We start from the raw sequence: 23,161 nt of genomic DNA, 5'->3' as shown, positions 1-23,161 counted from the left end.
CAGAAGCCATTTACTTCTTGAACAACTGCTGTTGTTCTAAAATCTTAAAATTTAGTATATTTAGATGCATAGTAAAGAAAATTTTGGCTCTGTACAGTATTTTATTTCTGGACAGTGTATCTGTACCTGATTTGCTGGCTGTGTTGCAAGAATATATTAACGTTTTGACATCTTTTCATTTCTATTTTCTGAAAGTAATAATTGTAAGCATAATTGTACTTTGACTAGTTAACATCTGCCAATTTCTTAAAATTTGGTCATTATTATATTACACATTTATTTCTGAGGATGCAATGCTAAATCAACCGTGTATTACGTTAATTTATCCTATGTCAATAGATACCATCTCTCTTCAAGTAAATTTTATGCTGGACAAAACTTTACATGCTCACAGAGGCTGCAATATGAGAGTCAAAATTGCTAACTTACAAATCAAACCGCAGATTCTCTCTTTCTTCAAAGAAGTAGTCCATTATAAATTTTCTCACAAAATCTGGATTTAAAGTATTATCAATTACTTCTGTTCTTCCAAACTGTAAAAGAAAACTGTAAGTTTAAGCTATATGCTATAAGGAAGTATAATTAGACTGCCAATACCAGGAATATGTGAGATACATGACAGCCTGTAAAACTCTCCTAAACAGATGCCATGAAAGAAAATGACTGCATTCACATGAATAGACCTGTGGATGAAGACAGAGTGGCAGAAGACCTCGTATGTCAATACAGAGTGGTGCATAGCTTGTATTGTATGACCTAAACTTCATCAACATCATCTCCCAAAGCCAATAAAAATCCACAAATTTGGAATCAGTAACAAAAATCCACTGTTTCCTGAAGAAATGCATACCAAAGAAAAACCCCAACCAAACACAAGAGCAAGCAAAAGCTCGCATATATTGTTTATTTCAGCCAGCTTTAAATATTAGGGAACACAATCCTTATATTGCAAATGTATCATTTTTGGACTCTCCATCTCCTATTTCACCTCAGTTCAGCTCTCTCTTCAACACTCCCTTCTCTGATGCACGCAAAATGCATGGTTGCATTTTGGCAAATGCCTTTTCCTTCTTACTGTTTATAGGAGGTGCCTCAGCCCCTCTCAAGTTGAAAATATTTTAATTAAAAGAAAAAATTCAAAGGTAGGTCTTTACCACAGCTACAGACTAGTTTTGTTGACACTGACCACCACCACAGCTCAGTCCTGTTTGAATGTTTGAATGTCTTCCTCTCTTGAGAGCCACAAACCCCATCCAAATTGACAGCCAAGTCTGGTTTAATCTATCTGAGGGAGACTGTAAAATGGGAAACTCATGTGTTTTCCCTAATTTGTTTTCTTTTTTGATGGAAATGTGTGATACAGATAAGGAAATTGAAATCAGTGCTAGTACACAGGACCCCAGCCTTAAATATACCCAAAAGGTTTATACATCTATGAATATGCAGCTTACCTCTCTCCATTCTTTGTTTCCAATTGCTTGTGTGTACAAAACACAGACTGTGAAAGGAAAAAAAAGAAAAGTTTGGTTATTTTCAAACTTTAACATATCCTTCAATTAAGTGAACTAATTTTGTAGTCTCTTGTGCTGTGGAAAATAGTAACTAGGACAATTAAATAGTAATGTTTTCCTTCAGCTGTCAACAAGCCTAACCAGACTGGTGATCATGTGGTCTAGCTGTTGCAGAAATCAGCTAATAAATGGAGTGCTTCTAAAACGGGAGGTGGCACTTATGCCTGACCTCCAGCAAAGCACTTGACAGTCTTTAAAGACAAAATTGGATAAAAGCAGGTCTTCTTTAAATGTGGGTGGTCAGGCTATTCCAGATTATCTAATGCAATTACCCTAAAATACACTCCCTTCGAGAGAGAAGAAAATCAAAGTAAAAAAAAAAAAAAACAAATTAGGACTCTACTGAAAAGAAACAGGGGAAATAGAAGTAAAATAAGGAAAAAAAAAGACTTCTTGGGTTTTCTTCCTTAATTTTGCTTCAAATTATTTATATATATTTAAGCATCTCACATATGTGTATTTTATTTTTTTAAACTAAGGCCTGATAAAAAAATAGAATCAATTAAATTTGTTGACCTAACCTGATTTAGAAAGACCCAAGCAGAACAATCCCACAGGTGTCACTCAGATCTCTATTTCCAGTAGAGCACTCACTACACATTAAGCTGCAGCTTTTATCACAAGGACTGGTGACAGGGGTGCAGTGATTATAATCAGGTCTTTTAAACACTATTTTAAGTACAAATCATTTGCACTGAAGGAGCATTATAAACTTTATTTTCTACAGTCTTGAACTAGTTGCAGGAAACTATGATAAAGGAATATTTACCTGAAACTCCTCTTCAAATCCTTTGTAAACAAGAGAAATACAGATATTTCAACATTTTATTCCTCAACAAGTTCTTTTCCTGCACGAATCATTGTTTTTCAAAAGAAGGTAAAAATAATACTGTTTTAGACTATAGCCTTGAACAGCAAAGGTAGAGGTTTGATTTTGTTCTCAGTGAAGTCAGAATCATCAAGAGACGAAAGCAGAAATGAAGTCAACCTTCTAACTACATTTTCTTCTTACTTAAAATGCACTTGCTCAAAAAAATCCCCTCAGGCAGTAGGAAATAAGAGGAGAAACAGAAAAAAGCAATTTCAATATTTTAGCTCACATAGAAGCTAAAAGTTAACACTTTTATGTTTTAAGTAAGATGTCTTGTAGATGAAAAAAAGCTTTTATAAAAAAATATTCAAAATAATTCTCAGGAGATGTCCATCTTTCTCCATTTACTCTAAAAAGCCCTTGACAATCATGTGCCTACCTTTGCTTACTGTTTATAGTAAAGTGAAGCCAAACCAAAAAGCCTATTTTTACAACACACTCTGGAGTAGCTTGCTGGAGTGTATTACACGAAGAATGAAGTGAAAGGGGAAAATGTGAGAAAACAGAATGAAATAGTAGCTATGAAATCAGCTAAAGAAAGTTCTGTAGGTTACTGAACTTCTGCCTATTCATCCAGAATTGTAGAATCATAGAATATCCTGAGCTGAAAGGGACCCATTAGGATCATCACAACCCAGCTCCTGGCCCTGCACAGGACACCCCAGGAGCTACCCCATGAGCCTGAGAGCATTGGCCAAACACTTCCAGAATTCTGTCAGGGTTGGTGCTGTGACCACTGCCCTGGGGAGCCTGTTGCAGTGCCCAACCACCCTCTGAAGAAAAACATTTTTTTCTAATGCCCAACCTAAACCTCCCCTGACACAACTTGAGGCCATTCCCTCAGGTCCTGTCACTGGTCACCACAAAGAAGAGATCAGTGGAAGATCACAGAATCACAGAATGACCAGGTTGGAAGAGACCTTCAAGATCATCAAGTCCAACCCATGCCCTGAACACCTTAACTAAAGGTGTGTAAACACCTCAACTAATGGTTAACTAAACCATGGCACCGAGTGCCACATCCAGTCTTGTTTTGAACACATCCAGGGATGGTGACTCCACCACCTCCCCAGGAAGGCCATTCTAATATTTTATCAGTCATTCTGTGAAAAACTTCTTCCTAATATCCAACCTATATTTCCCTTGGTGCAGCTTGAGACTGTGTCCTCTCATTCTGACAGTTCTGCCTGGAGAAGGAGACCCCACCTGACTACAACCCCCTCTCAGGGAGTTGCAGAGAGAGATAAGGTCACCTCTGAGTCTCCTTTTCTTCAGGCTAAACAACCCTCTACTAGCTGTGAACTGCAATAAGCCCTTCTAGGCTGCAGATGTGGCCAATATTTTAAATATAATAAAAATATAGACTAATAAGCAGCCACCTCCTACAACATTTTATTGTTAGTAAAAGGTACAAGTCTGACATACACATGTGCATCTCAAACTGACATTTCAAAAAAAGTCAGCCCTAATGAAAGCTATAGAAAATACATATATTTCAGTTTTTCTGATAAATACTTTGTAAATGTAGAAAATTTTTTACAACTTTTCTATCTTTCCTCTAAAATGCACCCCATAAATTTTGGGAAACCAACCATGATACTGTTCTCCATCAATGTTAAGATTCACTATCTCAAATGGCTCTTGGAGAGAGTTTTGTAAAGATCTTGGTACGCTAATTGCAATAATCACTAAAAAAATTTTGTCAGATTCATATCCAACTGGAGAAATGCAGATAAATATGAAAAAGTTGATCTAAAGCACCTGAAATGCTCAAACAAGAGATTAAAGGCTCCATAAAGCAACCCAGAAAACAGTTAACAGCATTGTCGTGAGAAGAAGGAATACAGGAGGATAAATAATATTTCAAAAGCCATCATATCATGCAACCATATCCTAAGACAGAAATAAAAAATTAGTTTTTCTCTCATAGTCTCAAAAACTGAGGGAGCAATGAGAAAGTTCACAGCAGCACACTAATGAAGAGTAACTGAGAAACCCTTTTGGAAGGCTTTGCTGTATGAGTTGTTCCCAGAGCAGATACAGCTACATCTATACTCAGGAATATTTAGTAATTTTTAACTCTGGACACTGATACCACAATGTCATACTCAAGGTAAATTTAATTAAGCGTTGTAATGAAAAAGAAGGTGGAAATGTCAACACTTATTACTCTGTTATAGACACAGTTCCCAAAATATTATAGATTATCAGAGCCTGCACTTCCTGTTTTCCCAAACAGACTGGGCCCCCCATACCTGCTCAGGTCCCTTCCCTTTCAATGAATATATGCTTATCCTTTAGTCTGGCAACTGCTGTTACATCAACATTGCCCATCCCCGTTTTCCCAAGCACAACAACACATCCATTCCATTTCAAGGAAGACTTACCCACAATGAAAATGACCTTTTCTCTGTAATGCCTAAATCTTTCCATGGTACTAGTTCCAGCAGGGCTCCCCAACACTCTCCAATGACCAGCTTTTAGACCTTCCAGGCAGAGATGCCCTAAGGTCCCATCTGCCAAGAGATTCTCCTAATTGTTACTATCCTCCATGGGGAGATTCCCCAGGGAAGAGTTTTTGTGTTTTCAGTCATTCATCCTGGGCTCTTCAGATGATCAATACTCAGCAGCCACAGGGCTCCCCAGGAGGAGTGTGCTGCTGCCAGCACAGCTCTGCAGGGCTCAGCTTGGGTTGTCAGAGCACAGGAAGAAAACAATACTGCCTGTCATTAGACAGAAGAAACGTGCCAAAATCATTAATCTGTATCTCCTCAGAAGGTCTTATCCCTACCTCATCAAGGAAGCACTACCTTAGCTCAGCTTTCTGCAAGAAAAAACCCCAAATCAATAAAACCCATAGATTTAAAAAAACATATTCCTAGAAAAAATGGTCTCCAAACTGGGAGAGCAGAATGCTCCAAACACTACAGTAAATCAATATATATGATTGCTTTCACTCCTCTGAGCAGAAAGCACTGTCAGTAAGAGGATTCAGTGTTGTTTGAAATACTTCCTGAACAATGGCTATCCAATCTATATCTACTATCTCTACAGTTACTTCTGTCACTTGCCTCTGGGCATGCAAAGTGACAGATTCCCCTTGGCATGAATATTCTAGATCCCAGGGAAGTGGTCAGAATTGGAATACTGACTAGCAATTACAGTATAAAAAAGGCCAAGCATATCTCCTAAGAGAACCAGGAAAATCACAAGTTTGTTTTTAATTTCAGGAGAAGGCTGTTTATATTGACATGGAAGTCAGCTACATTCCTGTATGTCCCTCTGAGAAAGACCAAGAAGATAAAATTGCATTTTCCCTACCAGTATGATCCTTAGATAAATACACTGGAGTATGAAAAGCATATTAGAACTGGCCTAGCCCAAAGCAATGAGACCTCAGCATACAGAATGACTTTACATGGTTCTTTCCTCTGAGATCTAATGGCTGCAAATTCAGTGGCTGTAAAAGTGGAAATTGTGGCAGTGGCAGGATGCTGATTTTGACCCTTTTTAGCTATAGAATAAACCTACTGTATACAGAACAGTCTAAGAATGGCCTTTGTCCAATGAATAGACGCTGAGGAAAGCTGTCCTGCTGTACTTCCAAACAGAGAAGAACAAGAATGTTTTATACTACTCACCCCTTTTACAGTAGGGCCATATCTCTGTGCCCAACTAAAGGACAGTACAAACAAACTAAATGGCTATTAAAAAACCTACAGAGTACTAAAACTGTATGTACCCTGTTTGGAGAATACCCAAAATCAAAGCTGCTCTGACAAGGAATTTCTAGAGTGCAAATACAGTATGAGTACTTCCAGAGTCAACAGTTTCCCCCTTCTCTCTTCACGAAGGACAGAATTACTGCACTCCATGGTTTTATAGTGCTTACCTGTGACAGACAGGCCTGACTGGCAGCATAATTGGGTACTCACAACTGGACACCAGACCCTAAACCACAGCACCAATTTGAGTGCTTTAAAAAGGCTATTTACATTAATTGAAAAATAATATGTCTCAAATTGATAAGCAAGTTTATGATACTTTTAAAATATTTCCATTTACTCTGAATCCATTAAAACACACCACTAGTTTACTTCTCAGAAACATTTTAAAATAGATACTAAGATTTCTTTAGGTTTTCCTGCCACTTTGTTTCCATGTTTTTCCCAGAAGGGGTCACCCACCTGTCAGGATCACTTTGGTTTGCCCCGCTGCACATTCTGGGGCTGTGCACAGGCTACAGAGCCTTTGGAGGTGCTGCCCTTTGCATGGAGCATCTCCTCTGCAGAAGGCATCCCCAGCAGTCTGTCTGCACACGTGTGGCTCTGGCAGTACCTCCAGCAGCCCTGTCTCTAGCTTGCAGCTGCTGGCCCATTCTCACTGGGACAAGTTTGAGCAGGGCACTGTGTACAGGCAAGCACTACTGCCGTGGTTTCCAGAGCTGGCTGGCACCAGCTGTGACTGTCACAGGGTGTTCATGTCACAGCTCACACTGCAGAGAGCTCAAACACACTCAAACCCTGCAACTTATGCCTCATACAGTGCCCCAGCTGAGAAAAACGTGAAGCACTTGTCCTTAATAATATTTGAGCTTAAGAACTATAGACACCCTATCACTTTTGCCAATATGAGAGATCTCTGAATTCATTACAGGCAACAGGTCACTGAGCATTCTTCAGAACAGTTTAACTAAGGGTCTTTTTTAACAGAATTACAGAATTGTTAGTGGCCTTTGAAGAACATCCAATCCAACCCCCAACTAATTTTTACCAAATTTTTTAGTCAACTAAAATTCTGTATCAATATGCAAAACACTCAGTTTTGTTTCTGTATGATCTTCACATAAAGGCATGGCATTGCCTATGTCTTCTGATTTTTTATTTCTTTGTTTTTTGTTTGTTTTTAAAGCTTTACAGGTTACAAATTTCAAAGATACTCCTAACTTCTTGTCATTTTTCCCCAGGAAGTAGAAGCTTTTCCCTTCAAAAATTTACTGTGGAATCTCTCCTAAGATTTTTTTCTTGATGCAGAATGAAAACATATACTCTAACAAAAGTACACGAATGACTCAGTATTCAAATATCAGGACATGGTTGCATGTCCAGAGACTTGATACAAGTATATATGTCTTGGGTTATTTCCAGTGCCAGTAAGCACAATATGTGGTATCCCAAGGAAGAAAAGCCCAGGCTTAAAGAAAGAAATTGAACTTATGGATGAAAGCAAATGGAGAGTTGTAGGAGAGATGACACCACAACTTAAGGACCAGTCTATTAACCACACAAAAATCCTTTGAGTAACATTATCAGAAAAGAAAGGAATTGTTTTGTGATCTCGGTTCCATTATTAAAGTTTTCATATACAGGAAAATAGCAATGGATTTTAAATCAAAAATCCCATCATAAATTCATAGACATGAGAGTTTTAGGGGATCCTGTCATAATTCAGTTTATGTGGAAAGTGAGTGTCAGTAGCTTACAATTCTGAACAGATTAACTAAAAAACCATCATACATTTTTGATCAGGAAAGACAGTGTTTCCCAGAGATTAATTAACCTAATTTTATTTTTCAGTATTTGACTCTAAGATTACTGGACAGTATGTACTAGCAGCAACAGATGCTTCTATTTTATTTAGTATTTTGCCTAATAGCTTTGAAAAAGATCTAAAACAACAGATACTAAAACAGAAACAGCAACCCAACTTTCCAGAATTTATTAATTTTACGAAACTTTAGGTTAAATATTAAATAAAAGACTATTTAGCTCAGGAAAGCAATATTAATAACAGTCTTTAAATTTCCAGTTCACATAACATTAATTATAAGTGTACCTTATTCAAGTGTAGCTTAATTATTGTAAGTAATTGTCACAAAGTCAATGTAAACCTAACTGACACTGAAAAGAATCACCCACCTAATTTTATTCCAGTGTTTGCACATTTAAAATACATAATAAGAAGAAACAATAAAATACTATATACTCACTTGGATCAGATTTAGAAAATGTATCTCTGTCCAAAAGATTTCTAAAAAGGAAAAAAAGAGATAAAAATAATCTTAGGTATAAAAAAATTGTGAAATATGCAAATCAGATACCAATGCACACGCGTTTTTAAAATTTTTAATCAAGAGTCAGTTCAGTCTTCTCCCCTCCTGATACACAAGACTTAGCCAGCACTAACACTGGAGTAAGCTTACATTTCATTTTATTATGCATTTTGGATTTGAGCAAACTGTGTCTCATATACTCAAATACCATGAATCAAAAAACAAACACATGTATGTTATATATACATGTAACAGGCATCAGGTAGAGAAATACCTTTAAATCAAAAGGTCTACCAGAGATTAACTTGTCAGCTCAACCCAAAAACCTTAGACTTTACTCAAAAGCTTGGCTATGAGATTTCAGAGCCATCAGGAAGTATCCCTAAGAATATGTCATGGACAAGTAAGGTAAAGAGAACTAATCCATACACAGGACACACTTAAAAATAAATATTAATTTTGTTATGGAATTCAGTCCCAATATCATATCCCCACTTCAGCCAGCTGAGAATCATTCACAGATAAACAGACTTAAATTAACAATTCTAAAGAATCAGGACTGGCCAGAAACCATTCTCAGCACAGTTACCAACATTTGATCATTAAAAAAATTAAATATATTGTAAAAACTGTCTCATCAGACTAGAAAAATGTTCTGAAAACAGGATGCCATTGAAAAGAGATAAGAAAGAACTAATAACCTTTGGAAAGTATTAAACTTAGAGCAAAAATGCAGCATATCTACATGGAGCTGGATATACAGCAGTTATGTCAAAATAGTCCTAGACATTACAGCTGACCACAAATTGACTGCAAGTCAGGACTCTTGTACCTCTGGGAAAAGGAATACTGGAACACACAAACAAAAATGCCATTTTAGACTAATCATCTCTTCTTCATAACACTGACAAACACTCAATTCAAGCAATAATGTTTTGGACATTACAATTTCTTGCAATCTAAGACAGATATGGAGCCACTGGGGTTCAGTGAAAACAGAAATAACCAGAGGTATACAGACTGTATCTATGAGGGAAAAACTGCTACAAATGGAAGCTGACCTCGATGCAGACAGAGCAAGTAGGAACAGGTTTAACCATAAATTGAATCTTCTGCACCACAGGCAGAGAAGTTGAACTTTATTCCATTGTTTTACCATCTTTCACTGTTAAAAGTGGGAGACATGATGTGAAATATCCATTGTCTTCAACAACATGTCAGATAGCTACAATTTCTAGTAAAGGTCTTTGATCCTACACCAGAGCAAAAGGAAGGAAAATAACCAGTTTATATCCCTTATAGCTGATTATTTTTAATAACTAGTAGAGCCTCTTCAAGGGTCACCATTAACGACTCTCATTCAATCTAAATTCCATTATTTTTGTGCTACTGAACAGTGCTGAAAAGCACATTAATATTTTGTTCAATACAGGTGTTCTAAGTGGTCCAATTAAGACTTCAGCAATGAAAAGATACTGTATTCTAAATTTAGGTATTGCCAAGTTCACACTTTCAGAACAAGCAATATGAACAAAAAAACAGCTTGAAAAGAACATTGGGCAGATCTGTTTTACTTAATCTAGCTAAATTATACACTAGCTTTAATATCACTACTTGTGAATACACCTGATTTCTGCACACACTAATTATTCTGAACTTCTCTAGTCCATTCAGAAATGTAATTTTTATGCATACAATTATACTCAGTGAAACCATATCCTACCATGATGAAAATCATGCAAATATAAATTGGAAGTATTAAGAAACCCAGGAAAATCAGTGAACCCAAATCAGTAGTTGACAACAATCACTACAAACTGCTTTAAAAGCAAGTTCTGCAATATTGGAATTGCCAACCCAAAATCAAAATTGCCTCCTATTCCTCCTTAATTATACATATCTAGATACACCACTAATTCCTGGTAGAATTGGATTATCCCAAAATGAATTGCAGAAAAACCTCAAAATCAGACTTATATGGAACAAATAGTACATTAGATTTTGGAACAGGCCTCCCATTAGAATTCCAAACAATTTTAATTCCTCTTCATGGTGACCATACAATGACCTTATAATTGCTATGTTAGTGCTTGTCACTGTAGATTAGGATTAAGGAATTTTAGTCATGCTTATACTGAGATAAGGTGCTTTGAGTTCTTTAGATATTTCCTACTCTTCTTCTGCTCCTTTTTAGGTTTTGTTCCCCTCTATTTTCCCATATACATACTAACATAAAGAGTGGCCTGGGACTGTAAGGCTCAGTTGATCCTGATACCTTCAGCAGCTGCAAAAAGCAGCCACCACAGGAACAGCATAAAAAGAAGGTAAGAATCTGTAGATGAGAATCTGCAGGTTCTTAAAGAATCCTAAAGAATCTAAAGATAAAGAATCTTTAATGAGTTAAGAACATTTCTACAGAAGCAGTATCCCTGAAAGGATTGCAAGTTTAACACTATAATTCAGGTCAGTTCGTGTCACCATGATATTTTCTGAAAAATCTTCTTTGCCCAGGATTTTTCTCCTGAGAAGCCTCAGAAAAGAAATGTAAACAATAATTATCAGATTGCTTTGCAATGTGCTTTGGAGGTTGCTTACCAACAGGTGCATCTTTGATTGGTTCCATGTGAATTGTGTTGACTTAATGAACCAATCCCAGTCCAGCTGTGTCAGGACTCTGGTCATCATGAGTTTTTATTATTCATTCTTGTTTAGCCTTCTGATGCATCCTTTCTCTTTCTTTACTATAGTTTTAGTATGTAATTTCTTTTAATATAATATAATAAAATAATAAATCAGCCTTCTGAGAACATGGAGTCTAATTCTCATCTCTTACCTCGTCCTGGGGACCTCACAACACCACAAGTTTGTACAATGAAGTCATGGTTTTGAACTAGTACAACTTGCAACACCCTCAATTCAACCCTTCACACACTTTCCTACAAATAAACAATGTCTTCAGCAAAGTTTGCAGCATGCCTGACTGTCTAAATCATAAAGAGCCAACCAAAATAGTCATGTAAGAACTTGGCAAGCTGTTCAAGCAATGCAGCCAATTTCAAAAGGAACTTTAAAGAAAAAAAAACAAACAGGACAAAAAACCAACTGTGATTTGGCTAGTAAATAACCTAACACCTCAACAGGCTGCTCAATTACATTTGTGAGTTTTCATTTCAGGGGAATAATAATCAAAGTGCTCCTTTAAATATAAGAAAACTACACAGTAACTGTGCATAGGACAATCGACAAGAAATGGTAACACAAACCAGAAAGCAGATTGAATGTATTTCTAGAACTTTAGGCGGTCTTTGCACTCTTAATTTTCAATGGCACTTTCTGAACATGCTGAGCAATACAAAGTGTATTTTTTTAGTGAGAAAAGTATTTGTCTTTGGTAGTAAGCTGTTTTGTCTCAGGAAAGCTCACAAACTCAGAAACCAGAAATATCTGAAACTTCTTTTTCTTTCTTCTAACCGAAGTATTGAGAGAAACGGACTTGTATTTCAAATGAATTTGGTGAGTATATTTTTTGTCTATGTCCATTAAGTCTTGCAGATAAAGAATGCAAATAGAAAAGGAATTTCTATCAATTATGAGAGAGGGGGGAAAAAAACAAAACTTTTTTCTTGTGAAACATGAAAAACTATAGCAAGGAAGCCTGGGAACATCTGAGCAGAAATCATTATTCTACTAGCACAGATCTGGAAGGAATTCATTCTGCACCTGCCCATTCTGGTGTGGACCTTCCAAAACAGTTGCAACATCATAGCTGTCTAAGGGGAAAAAATTAATGGGAGCCATGGCAATAATACTGAAAATGCCGGGATCATTTTTTTTTTCCGTATAATGAGAGCCATTTCCCCAGGGTGGGAAAGAAATAAGATAAAGTTAAAACATATTTATCTTTGCATAGTTTCATAAACTCTGTAAAAATTTATCAAAAAAACAGTCCAGTGCTCAAGAAGTTATTTAGAATAGAATGTTTCAGTCAGAAGGAGCCTAAAATGATCATCCAGTCCAAAGGCCCAACCACTTCAGGGCTGACCAAAAGTTAAATCACATTATTGAGGGCATTGCCCAAATGCCTCTAAACACTGCCAGGCCTGGGGCATCAACCTCTCTAGGGAGCCTGTCCCAGCACCTGACCCCCCTCTCAGTACAGAAACGCCCCCTAATGCCAAGTGTTTTGTAATGTTTAACCTGAAACAAGACGCATGTATAAAACAGATGCTTCACTGATCCAGTCAGCAGTGGTGGCTCACCACGAACCATCACAGCCTTTGATGCTTCCTACAATCTCTAACCCACTATGTGCTATGTGTATGTTGTCAGATGTATGCTAAAAAGTAGCATTTACTCTCCTTATCCAAATACAGTTCCCTTCAAATTTTACTTTATTTTAGTGATCAATATCCGAACTTCTTTCTCTGTACATTTTAAAGTCTTTGTTACACCAAGCTGATAAGCAGAAGTAAATTCAATTCTCCCATCAGAAATCACAGAATTCTGGCCTTGAAGAATAGACCACAGTAACTACAGAACTGAGCAATTTAAAATCTGCTTTTCTAGTTTCAAAATTTAAAAAAATTAAAAATTTGTATTGACTGGAAAAAAATGCTTTCAATAGCTCTGACATCTTGAATGATAAATATGGGGTTCTCTTCAGATTAATTTGTCAAAATCTCTCTGGGTTTATGTTTCTCTTCCTCTTTAGACTTACATTTAAATGCATGCAAAGATTTCTTGGTTGTGAAATAAAGCACTCAGCAGTTTGCAAACACAGTTGGTTAGTCATGCAAATTAATTTTTAGAAAATATATTTTTTCAGTATATCATATCTGTATTATATAAGCACACACTAGTTCTCTCACACTTTTATCAATCCATGGGGAAAGGAATTGTCCCTAGTTCATTAAATAAAAGTATTTCTGTTTCCCTCACTTAATGATGGGCCCACATCACTTTTTCACAGAAGATCCTGACAATGAAAGGAGCATCCTAATCACATTTGAATGTGCAGAATAGTACTCATTGTACTCCAAATTGTAACATAACTGTATTATTACCTAGTAGGCACTACCCCTCAGCCTCAATGGCATCACTGAACGTGCAAGGATCAGTCCTAAGCTGACGTAGGATCCAAAGAGCCCACTCCATTGAAGAGCCCACTTGACCTACCTGCAGAGTAATTGCACAAATTACTCAGTGGCAGCTTAAGCAGTCACCCTTCACAGCTATTTACCCTCTCCTTCTCTATTCTGTCAGAGCACAACAAAGGCAGCTATTACCCTCCAGATCTCTAGATTCTAAATGCTCCGGACCTAACAGCAGATCAGACAATTTCTCAGAATTTTACATTATTGTCAAAATAACTGGGTTTCTTCCAATAGGCTCACAGGTGAGACAACAGTGACTCTACTGACTAACAGGCAATTAGGATGACCTGTTCATTTCTGTTCAAACGATTCCCACTCTTCAGGGCACTGGAAGAACCGGAAAGAAAGCAAGCATATCTCTGATGTGCAAGCTTAAGAAAACATTCACAATACCTCTTCATAACCTCTGGAGAAGTAATTCACCAGAAAACAAATAATTTTCAGCCTCACAGTAACTTTCATTGTCAAGCTATATTGATTCAGAAGCCATAAGGGAAAAAAGAAAGGGAGAAGCAATGAGAAGGGTAAGATCAGCAGTGCTTCCATGAGTTTCCACACAACCCACAGCCATCTCTGGCTAGATGTACACAAACAATTTTAGGATGAAACCTCTATTAAAACTGCTGATTGCTCCTGAGGGTTAAAAAAACCCCAAAGGAATTGCCAAGTTTATTTACTCTAACACAGCAATAGTTTTACAGGAATTCTGTTGGAACAGATGGAAAGTAATGGGTTATAAAAATACATTTGTGCAGATGAAACAGACCTAACATAATCTTAGACTATCCCAGTTTATATTAAAAAAAAAGACCAATTAGTACTATCACAAACTGGTGAACTCTGCTTCAGTACCAACCGAAAATTCTATTTGAAACCAACAGAATAAACCATCCACATTTATGTTGTTAGGGCTGGGCAGGTAAACAGTCTCTGGCTCTGAGCTTCTGGTGGTGTATCCTGGGAAATGGCACTAATGACTGCTGGTGGTCAAAAGAGCTTTTCAATCTAGTGCCAACTCACCACTCCTTTCCAGTTACTTTCACTCAGACCATCCAAATTCATGGATATGCTGCCCTAGGTGAGTTCTGATTTCTTTAGGAATGGATAATACATCTAATACAGTGTTTCATTAATGTACAACAGCATATAAAACCTAGATTGGTTTTGCAGTTTTTCTGAAACAACTCTTCAAAAGGTATATCTCAAAGAAGTAATTTTAAAGGGAAGTACATACCATCAGTGTAATATTCATCCTTTCTCTGCCAGTGCACAACTGGTGGTCAGTGAGCCACTGCTCAGATGGGCAGATAAAAAATTGAGAAAAATAATACTACCACAGAAGGTCTTCATGAAAATAGTTATTGCACATTTCCTAGACCTTTCCCTGCTGCCAGACGTTCCTGTTTGGCACCTTTCTGGGCCTAGGACAGTGGGCTTCAGCTGAGGGAGGGTGTTACAGCGAGCCACCCATCGGTGTCCCACCTCCTGTCTGAGGACAACCACGAAGTTTTCAGTGGTGGCAGGGGTGGAAGAGGTGCTCTCAGCAGGAGAATGATGTTGACTTCTTCCTCCCCACTCCAAGAACCCCCAGCTGAGTTAACATGCCCTGGCTTCATTCATCTGCATTCATCCACATTTACTGCACACCACATACAGCCTGTATGACATCTGCTTGAGAGCTGCTCCTTCACCACTTTTGGTTCTGCCCAGCTCCCAAACTGCACTTCTTTATCAACCACTGGTGACCTCTTTACAGCACTGGGGTTGCCAGCAAGGGGAACATCCTGAGTACCCTCTTTTCACCCTCTGCTGCCACACTCCCATCCTGTGCCCCCACCTGCAAAGCCTCTGCTATCACACCGTGAAAATTCTCCTCTGCACTGCACCATTCTGTCAGGGTCACAAATACATCATTATACACATAATAATTACTAGCTACTACTGAAGGAAATATGGTTATACCACACAATTATACAAGCACAAGCCAAAATGAAACTAACTAAGCAGTAGCCACCCAGTAATTAGAAAAAAGAAGAGAGCAGGTTTGGGTTTGCAGCTAAGTAAAGCCAAACAAAGCTCCACGTAGGCAAAGGCACGTTCAGACACAACCTGACAAGTCCTGACACTCCCAAGGTTGTGTGAAACCTGAAGCCTGCATGAGAACTGACATGTTAAAGGTTAATGACTCAAAAATCAGATTTGCAAAAGCAACAGGTGCTTTGCTGAAGCCAGGTTGGCACCCCCTAAACAAAGGGGAGGAGAAGAATTTTTGGGTGTGTGGTGAAACCATTGATCTTCTAAGAACAGCCCAGCTGCAGAGGAGGTGCACACCCAGTCACCAGGGGATGACCACACCATACCAAAAAGGCCAGTAAGAAGCAGATCCTGCAAGATGGGGTAATGCTTCTTATCATGCCAATGTCCTCTCCTGATGAGACTCAAGTGTAAAACCACCCCCTGGGGGAGGTATGGGGACACTCACAGGTAAGCCTGAAGGTATTAATTCCTTCTGGAAAGTCACAACTGGCTCAACCTGTGCAGTCATGAGAAACAGTGGTCATGCCTTAGAAAGGGCCACAAACCTTCAAAGTCCCCTGCTCCCCTGAAGCAGCCCCAGACTGTGCATGAGCCACAATATTTCACAGTGTAAGGCTCCACTCCCAGGGGAGGCACCTGGGCCTTCCCACCTAAAGATATATTATTAACCCATTGAATCTTTGCTTCCCACCCATCACTTCCCTGTATTTCCTCCAATCCAAACCACAACAGGGGGACTTCTCCAGCCCCAAGAGATAAAGACTGTGACCACAACTTTGACCAAAAGACAACAATATTGCAACAATCGGGTCTCAGTGCTGGACGGGTAGTGCTATCTTTCTTCTTCTTTTGTACTCTTACCCTTTCTTTTCCTTGTATATTTTCCTAAGTGATATTGTTATACTTTTATATATTTCTATTAATAATAACCAAAGCAGATACACACCTCCTTTGCAATGGAACCATACTGTTCTGAAATAAACCAGCCATGTGTATACACACTGGTCATTCAGTCTCGTTTCACTTTAATCCACCACGAGGGATCTAGAAAGAACTTTCAGTTGCCCTCTGAGGGGTGGGTTAAAACAGCCTGTCCCCTGTGTGTGGAAAATCACTCCATGACAAGCTACTGTCCATGAAGGAGACAGAGGAGTCCTATGCCATTATTTGAATAAAGGGAGAGAGTCCACCTGGGCACACGAGCGTGGGGTTTCTCTCTCGAGATTTCAGAGGATGCAGACCCCTTTTATCCTAAAATCCTGGCCACATGTTGACCTCTTCCTTTCCCCAGTGGCTGCAGTTCTAGGAAGGTGCAGCCTTCCCAAACCACCTACCACATTCCCCCTTTGAATATGTCATTTTCCTCCAGAGTTTAGAAATTTGGGCTCTGTGGGTTCTGCAAGAGACTTTGTGCTGACCCACTTGTCTATTACCCTCAAGTTCAGGAGTCAAACTGTCTGGGTTCTGCAGCTTGAGGTTGGCAGAGGCACTAAGACCTATTTCAAAGACACTGACTCCCATTTCTCCTTAAGACACTCACCCTTGAACTGTTTGTAAGGACACTAGCATCCATCTTTCCATCACCAGCTGTCGTTAGACAGAACCTGTAGTGCAAACGACCTGCTTTGAATTCTATTAGTCACACTGCTGCATGTTTAAATTTCAAACAATAGAGACACACAGGTGAAAACTAAACTTGCACTCTATCAGGAATGCATCTCCATGACTATGGACACTGTAAACCATTTATGTTTTTTCTCATCTGAAACCAGCTGGTTCTCTAGGTAGTATCATTTCAAAGAAAAAAAAACAATGTAAGATCAACCTTCTGTTGCCAGTCACATAACCACTCCATGGACTTTTAATCCAATCTAGTAATACATACACAAAGAAAGCAGGAAGATGAAAACCAAGTTTATAATCAAAATTAATTTTATATTCTGTATTTTTACTATACAGAGTTACAAGCTTGAATGATTCATTATGAATATATCTTTTATCGTTATATCTTTCTGCAACAGACACTTCTAACAAATTATTAATATTTTTAAAAAACCCAGAAGGTAAGTATGATGGCTGGAGAGACATCTTGCCAGAGATCAATGCATAGGATAATCAAAGATATAATTTAACATACTTTTAGGTATTACAAACACTTGGAAGTGGCTGGTTAAGACTTTCACACCACCAAAAAAAAAAAAATTCTGATGTGGTACGTTTTGTTTGTTTGTGCAAGAAACTTGAAATTGAATAATTTCAATTACTGAGAATAGGGAATGCTTAATTCCATTCAGCTCATTCATTAATGTTAGATTTCTGTAGAAATTGTGAAGTGACATAGGACTGATCCAAAACAGGCATGGGCAACCAACTGTGTTCCTGTTGAACTAACTGTGACAGGTGTTTGTGGTGCCTTTATGCACATAACGCCTGTTGTGGGAACACAGGCAGTGTAGAGTTTATCCAACATAAACCCAGACCAATAAAGACACACTGCCTGATTGAACATAAAGCCTTCCAAAGCACTATTATCATAACAAACGTTCTGAATTAGCAAAGTGACCCTGCACTCTGTCAATAACCATGTCATCTTTGATACACTACTAGAAGTCAAAATGATAAAACTACAGCTTCACTTTCCTACAGATATTAAAAAAACACTCTCAATAAGATAATTCTGATTGATAAGTCCATAAATAAATATTAACATGAGATATAATAAAACTCTTGACTTTTTTATTAACATAAGACTGCAGAATGGCTGCAGATTTATCACGTACTACAGGAAAAAAGCCTAGGCCTGTCCACACAGTAACCATGATAAACAGAAACCATCATTAGACAGATCATAACAAAAAAAATAAAAACTTGAACCCATTAAACTACACTAAATTTTGTATGCTCACACAGAGCACAAACTTCAAGCTACATAACCATAATCTTGCAATTCTCAGCCTTAGATAAACTACTTCAGACAACACATAGTAACAGCACTAACAGAGGCAAGATGGGAACAGAATATGGAGTTTTTCCAGGACTTAACTAGATTGGAATCAGTGGAGGACATCAGTAGAGGGAAAACAGGATGACAGGTATATGGCCTGGATCTTACCTGAAGCTCACATAAGACCACAAGCTTACACACAGAGCTGGTAAGACAGAAGTCCTGTCTAGACACAGGGTTATAACCTGCAGGCAGTGCAAACACCCCTGTAGAGGAAGAGGAATCTTTGGGCTGGAAAACATAGTGAGTAGAAGGAGAGAGTGCAGCCTATTTCCACTCTTTCACACAGACTGCAGGGACAAGGTCTTGGTCCTTCACCACATGACAATTGCGTAAAATTATGCCAGGCAGCGACAAATAAAGTTTGCATGGCAGGGGACAGTAACATTTTCATCAGATCATAAATGCCCTTCAGCATGTGTGAAGAAGGGAGAGACAGGGTGCAGAGGGACATGGCTACTACTGCAATTGATCCAGACAACAGTGGACAATTACCAACACCAGAGGATGCTCTGGGATACATATGTAAGTTCTTCCGCCAGATTAGAGCTGGCTCTTGAGTCAAAGACTTCTGCTTCCTGATAAACTACATCTTAGACAGTCAGGAAAGAATTGTGAAGTTTTTATTTGATAGGTATGGAGTAGTAATAACTAGAATTAAATTAATTTCTTTCTATTCTAGCATTTTTTAAAGTTACAGCTAATGTTGGCATTCAAAAGCTATGGAGATGATATAAAAACCTTTTAATCATAAAGAAATTCCAGAAAGAGCATTACCTGACAACCAAAACACTTCTGGATTTTACAATTTTTACAGAATTTCTCATCCTATGAGACACATTTCTCCTAAAGGCAACCTGATGTGACCCTGAAGCTAAACCAGGTTGGCTTGGAGAACATCAAGTAGTGCAATGCCATCTGCATAGTGCTGAATCTGGATACTCTGGCAACACTGGCAGTGTGAGGATGCCGGTAAACTGGGAAATGCTGACAAATAAACCACATGGAATTGAGAGCTAAAGGAATAGAAAGTGTGTCCTTACTGAATAAGACAGACAGAAAGACAGAAAAAGGGGAAGAAGAGTCACAAATTTACTTTATAGCACAAACACTGCTTCACTGACCACAAGTTACACTACCTGTACAAACTGGAAGAACTTCCCTCATGTCCTCCAAGGAAAACAAGCAAAAACACACACACACACACACACAAAAAAAAAAAAAACCAAAACCAAAAAACCAAAAAACCACAAAACATCACCACAACAAAAAAACCTCAAAACCAAACAAAAAGAAAAACCCAAGAAAAAAAAACCTAGGAATAAATTACAGTTATCAACTAACAACTGTTGATGTAAATTAGTGACCACATTGGTCCTGCAACTCATCAAAATCCAAAGAAAAGAACCATCATGACCCAAACTGTTGTTAAAAACATTTCTCTCCAGGTATTTAGGAATACACAACTGCTAATTATTACAGAATTTTCAGCATTCTCTGAATTTTGCAGTTTGCTCTCGCAGTCTTTCACAGTTTCATTTAACACCACATTTCACAAGCTTTAGCCAATGAATATGTTTACAGATGAATCACAAACGTGTTAAACATTAATCTCTGCCCTAGTGTCACTCATTTTATACTCTGCTCTGAAGCATAATTTTGTAATCAAAAAGTGTCATCCAGCACATAGAGAAGAAAGGAATCTCCATGGAAATTCCCATCCTTCTGCACGTGACATCAAGACAAATTAAAAAGTTTTAACAAAACTGACATGGCTTTTAACAACATCTACAGAGAAACTGCTGCTGCAAACTATATACTGAAATTAGTTACAAGTAAGGTCAGAATGGACTGACTCTGTTCTGTACCTGCATTTCTATGGAACTACCTGATGGATTACTGTGAAACATGGCAGGTATACACAAATCATACCTGGAATTAAAGGAACTCCCATACTACGTGAATTGGGTCAAATTCAGTATAAGTGCTCTGATATCTGTAACTGTGACAGGCTATCTGAAGAACTTAAAAGTAAAGTAAAGGTCCTGGATAGTTTTTACACATTACAGCACACCTTTCCTCAGACAACAGTTGGTGCTTGTGAACCTTGCAGAGACAGCAAGTACAACGGGGTGTTTGTATGTCAGCCTGGCAAGTGTTTCAGTATTAAAAAATTAATCTTACTCTATTCCTCACTGCTTCAGCCTTCTTTTGAAATTCACACTTCATGAAACATCAAATCAGACTTTATTTACTAAGGAAAGAGAGGGAGTGGTCTGACAATCTAAGTTTACACTGCCGTTCTATCGTGGTAGTACTACAGGTAAACAGCAACATTATAAAATGAGGAGCTACATTACAAAATGAAGCACCGGACTGCAGAAGAAACTCTGTCGCATTTCCATCAGGAAATACACGGACAGTTCAAATTTTCCGCTAGAAGCTGCCAACTCTGCTGGCGAAAGGCGTCACCGCTTTGCAACTACTAGGAAATACTTAAGGAAGTCGCGGAATGTGAACATGAATAAAAAAGCGCACAAATAAAAACTATTTTTAGACCTCTAACGAGAAAATCTCTGCATCACGAGAGAAAACAGGACTTCTGAAACACCGATAAACAAGCGTCAAAGGAACAAAACCACAGACACTACATTTGGTGTTACGGGTTGGCAGTCCCTCAATTTCTCGGCAGCAGCGTTACGATAACACATGACGGGGCAACACAACACGCCCGTACTCCCAAGTTTTGCAAGAGAGCCGTGAAGAACCCGTGACAGGATTGCTGCCGACGGAAGGTCTCTGTCCCCACCGCGGCGCTTGGGACAGTTCCAGAAGTTCAACATCTGCCGGGTAACGCGCCCCGACTCCCGCTCCCGGGCAGGGCGCGGGGCGGCGGCAGCCGCTGCCCGTCTCGGCAGAGCCCGGAACCGGCGCCTGGCCCCCGGGCCCGGCGGCAGCACCGTGCGGCGGACACGCCCGGTGCGCGGCCAGCGGGCTGCAGCGGGCTGGCAGCCGGCCCCGGGCTGCGCCCGGCTCTGCCCGAGGATGCGCCGGCGGCATCCCCGGCTGCCCGCGCTCCGCTCCGAGGGCAGGGGCGAGAGCGGCTCGCACAGCGCGGGGCGTGCGGAGGGCGTCCCGCACTGCCCTTCTCCTGCCCGCTCCGCTGACAGCCCGGGACGAGCGGCCCCCGCCCGTCCGCCCGCTCCGACGCCGCGGGGCGAGCGGGTGGCGCGGCCGTGAGCCGGCTCCGTACCTGCAGGACACGGACAGCTCCACCTTGGTGGCCGGGATGCTGGAGCTGAGTACGTTAAAATCCCCCACGGACGCCATCTTCGGAAGCCCACCGCTTCTGCCCAGCTCCTGCTGCCCCGCCGGCTTCCCCAGCCCGAACATGGGACAGAGCGGCGCGGGCGGGAACGAGGGACGGACGGACGGAGGGAGGGAAGCAGGAGGCGGCGCCTGCCGGCCTCCACGGCGCGGTGCCGCTGCCGCCCGTGGCGCGGAGCCCGCTCCGCTCCGCACCCGCGGGATGCGCCCGCCGGCTGGAGCGCCGGGGCGGGAGCGGGCCGTGACGTCACCGGCAGCGGGAGCCGCGCGTGCCCGCCCCGGGCGCGGGGAGCCCGACGGCCCGAGCGGGGACACGGCGGAGCCCTCAGGGAGCGCTGCACCGGGGCCGCCGCCACGCCACGGCCGGCGGGGCGGGGAAGTGCCCCGCTGGAGGCGTGCCCAGGGTGCGCTCCCGAGCGGTTTCGCTCCCGCGCCTCCTCGGTCTCTTCCCTCCTGAGCCCTGCACGGAAACTGCCGTTCCGTCCCGTCCCGCCCCGCAGGCTGTCCGGGGAATCTCTTCCCTGCGCGTTAGTGAACAAGGGAGCTCCCCGGTGTCTTCCCCTTGGCTCCTGCACGGAAACTCCCGCGCCGTTCTGTCCCGTTCCGCGGGCTGTGCGGGGAATCCCCTCCTCCCGCGTTAGTGCGGGTGAGAGATGTGCGTGTGCGGGTCCCTGCGCCCCGAGCAACCGCAGCGGCGGCTGGGGACAGCGCCCGGGGACAGCGGCTGCGGGCCGCACTCCAAGGCCGGGCGCGGGGTGCCCCTCCCGAGGCCGCCCCCACCAAAGCCCCGGGCGGCGAAGGCGCGCTGTCGGCGGGCACGGCGGGCCCCGGGGCAGGGCCGGGGCCGCCAGGGGGCGCGGCGGAGCGGCCGGAGGGCAGGGCCGGGCCGGGCCCGTGAGGGCGGTGAGGGCTCCGGCGGCGGCAAAGGGAGCACAGCGGCGGTGAATGCCCTCGGAAAGCCTGCAGCCCTTCCCATTGCAAAACAGGCGAATTTACCTCGGTTACTGCGTGCAGTGACACACTGAAAAACGGGGGCTTCACTCTCCCACACGTGCGCAGACCCATTCCTTTTTTTTTCCCCCAAGACCACCAATCCAGTTGCCCTGAATCTGTTCATAGTAGTTCACAATAATCATGACAATTCCA

General features: G+C 40.9%; 1 protein-coding gene across 3 annotated transcripts in view; it reads right to left on the bottom strand.

Annotated features, from left to right (window-relative positions):
- CPNE8 (copine 8) overlaps window positions 1–22,115 on the bottom strand; it is a 70,030-nt gene extending 47,915 nt beyond the window's left edge. For all 3 annotated transcript variants that reach the window (XR_009418511.1, XM_059472734.1, XM_059472735.1), the window contains exons 1-4: window positions 21,942–22,115; window positions 8,432–8,472; window positions 1,452–1,498; window positions 430–533 (exon numbers count right to left, since the gene is read on the bottom strand). Coding sequence is in view for 2 of the 3 variants with exons in the window: in XM_059472734.1 (XP_059328717.1) it covers window positions 430–533; window positions 1,452–1,498; window positions 8,432–8,472; window positions 21,942–22,081 (332 nt within the window). In the remaining variant the exon portion in view is untranslated. The remainder of the gene's footprint in view (window positions 1–429; window positions 534–1,451; window positions 1,499–8,431; window positions 8,473–21,941) is intronic.
- Between the last annotated feature and the right edge of the window lie 1,046 nt (window positions 22,116–23,161).

Source organism: Ammospiza nelsoni, chromosome 5 (assembly GCF_027579445.1).
Source record: "Ammospiza nelsoni isolate bAmmNel1 chromosome 5, bAmmNel1.pri, whole genome shotgun sequence".
Lineage (NCBI taxonomy): Eukaryota > Metazoa > Chordata > Aves > Passeriformes > Passerellidae > Ammospiza > Ammospiza nelsoni.
The sequence above is the reverse complement of the archived record's forward strand: the minus strand, read 5'-3'. Positions and strand labels throughout refer to the sequence as shown.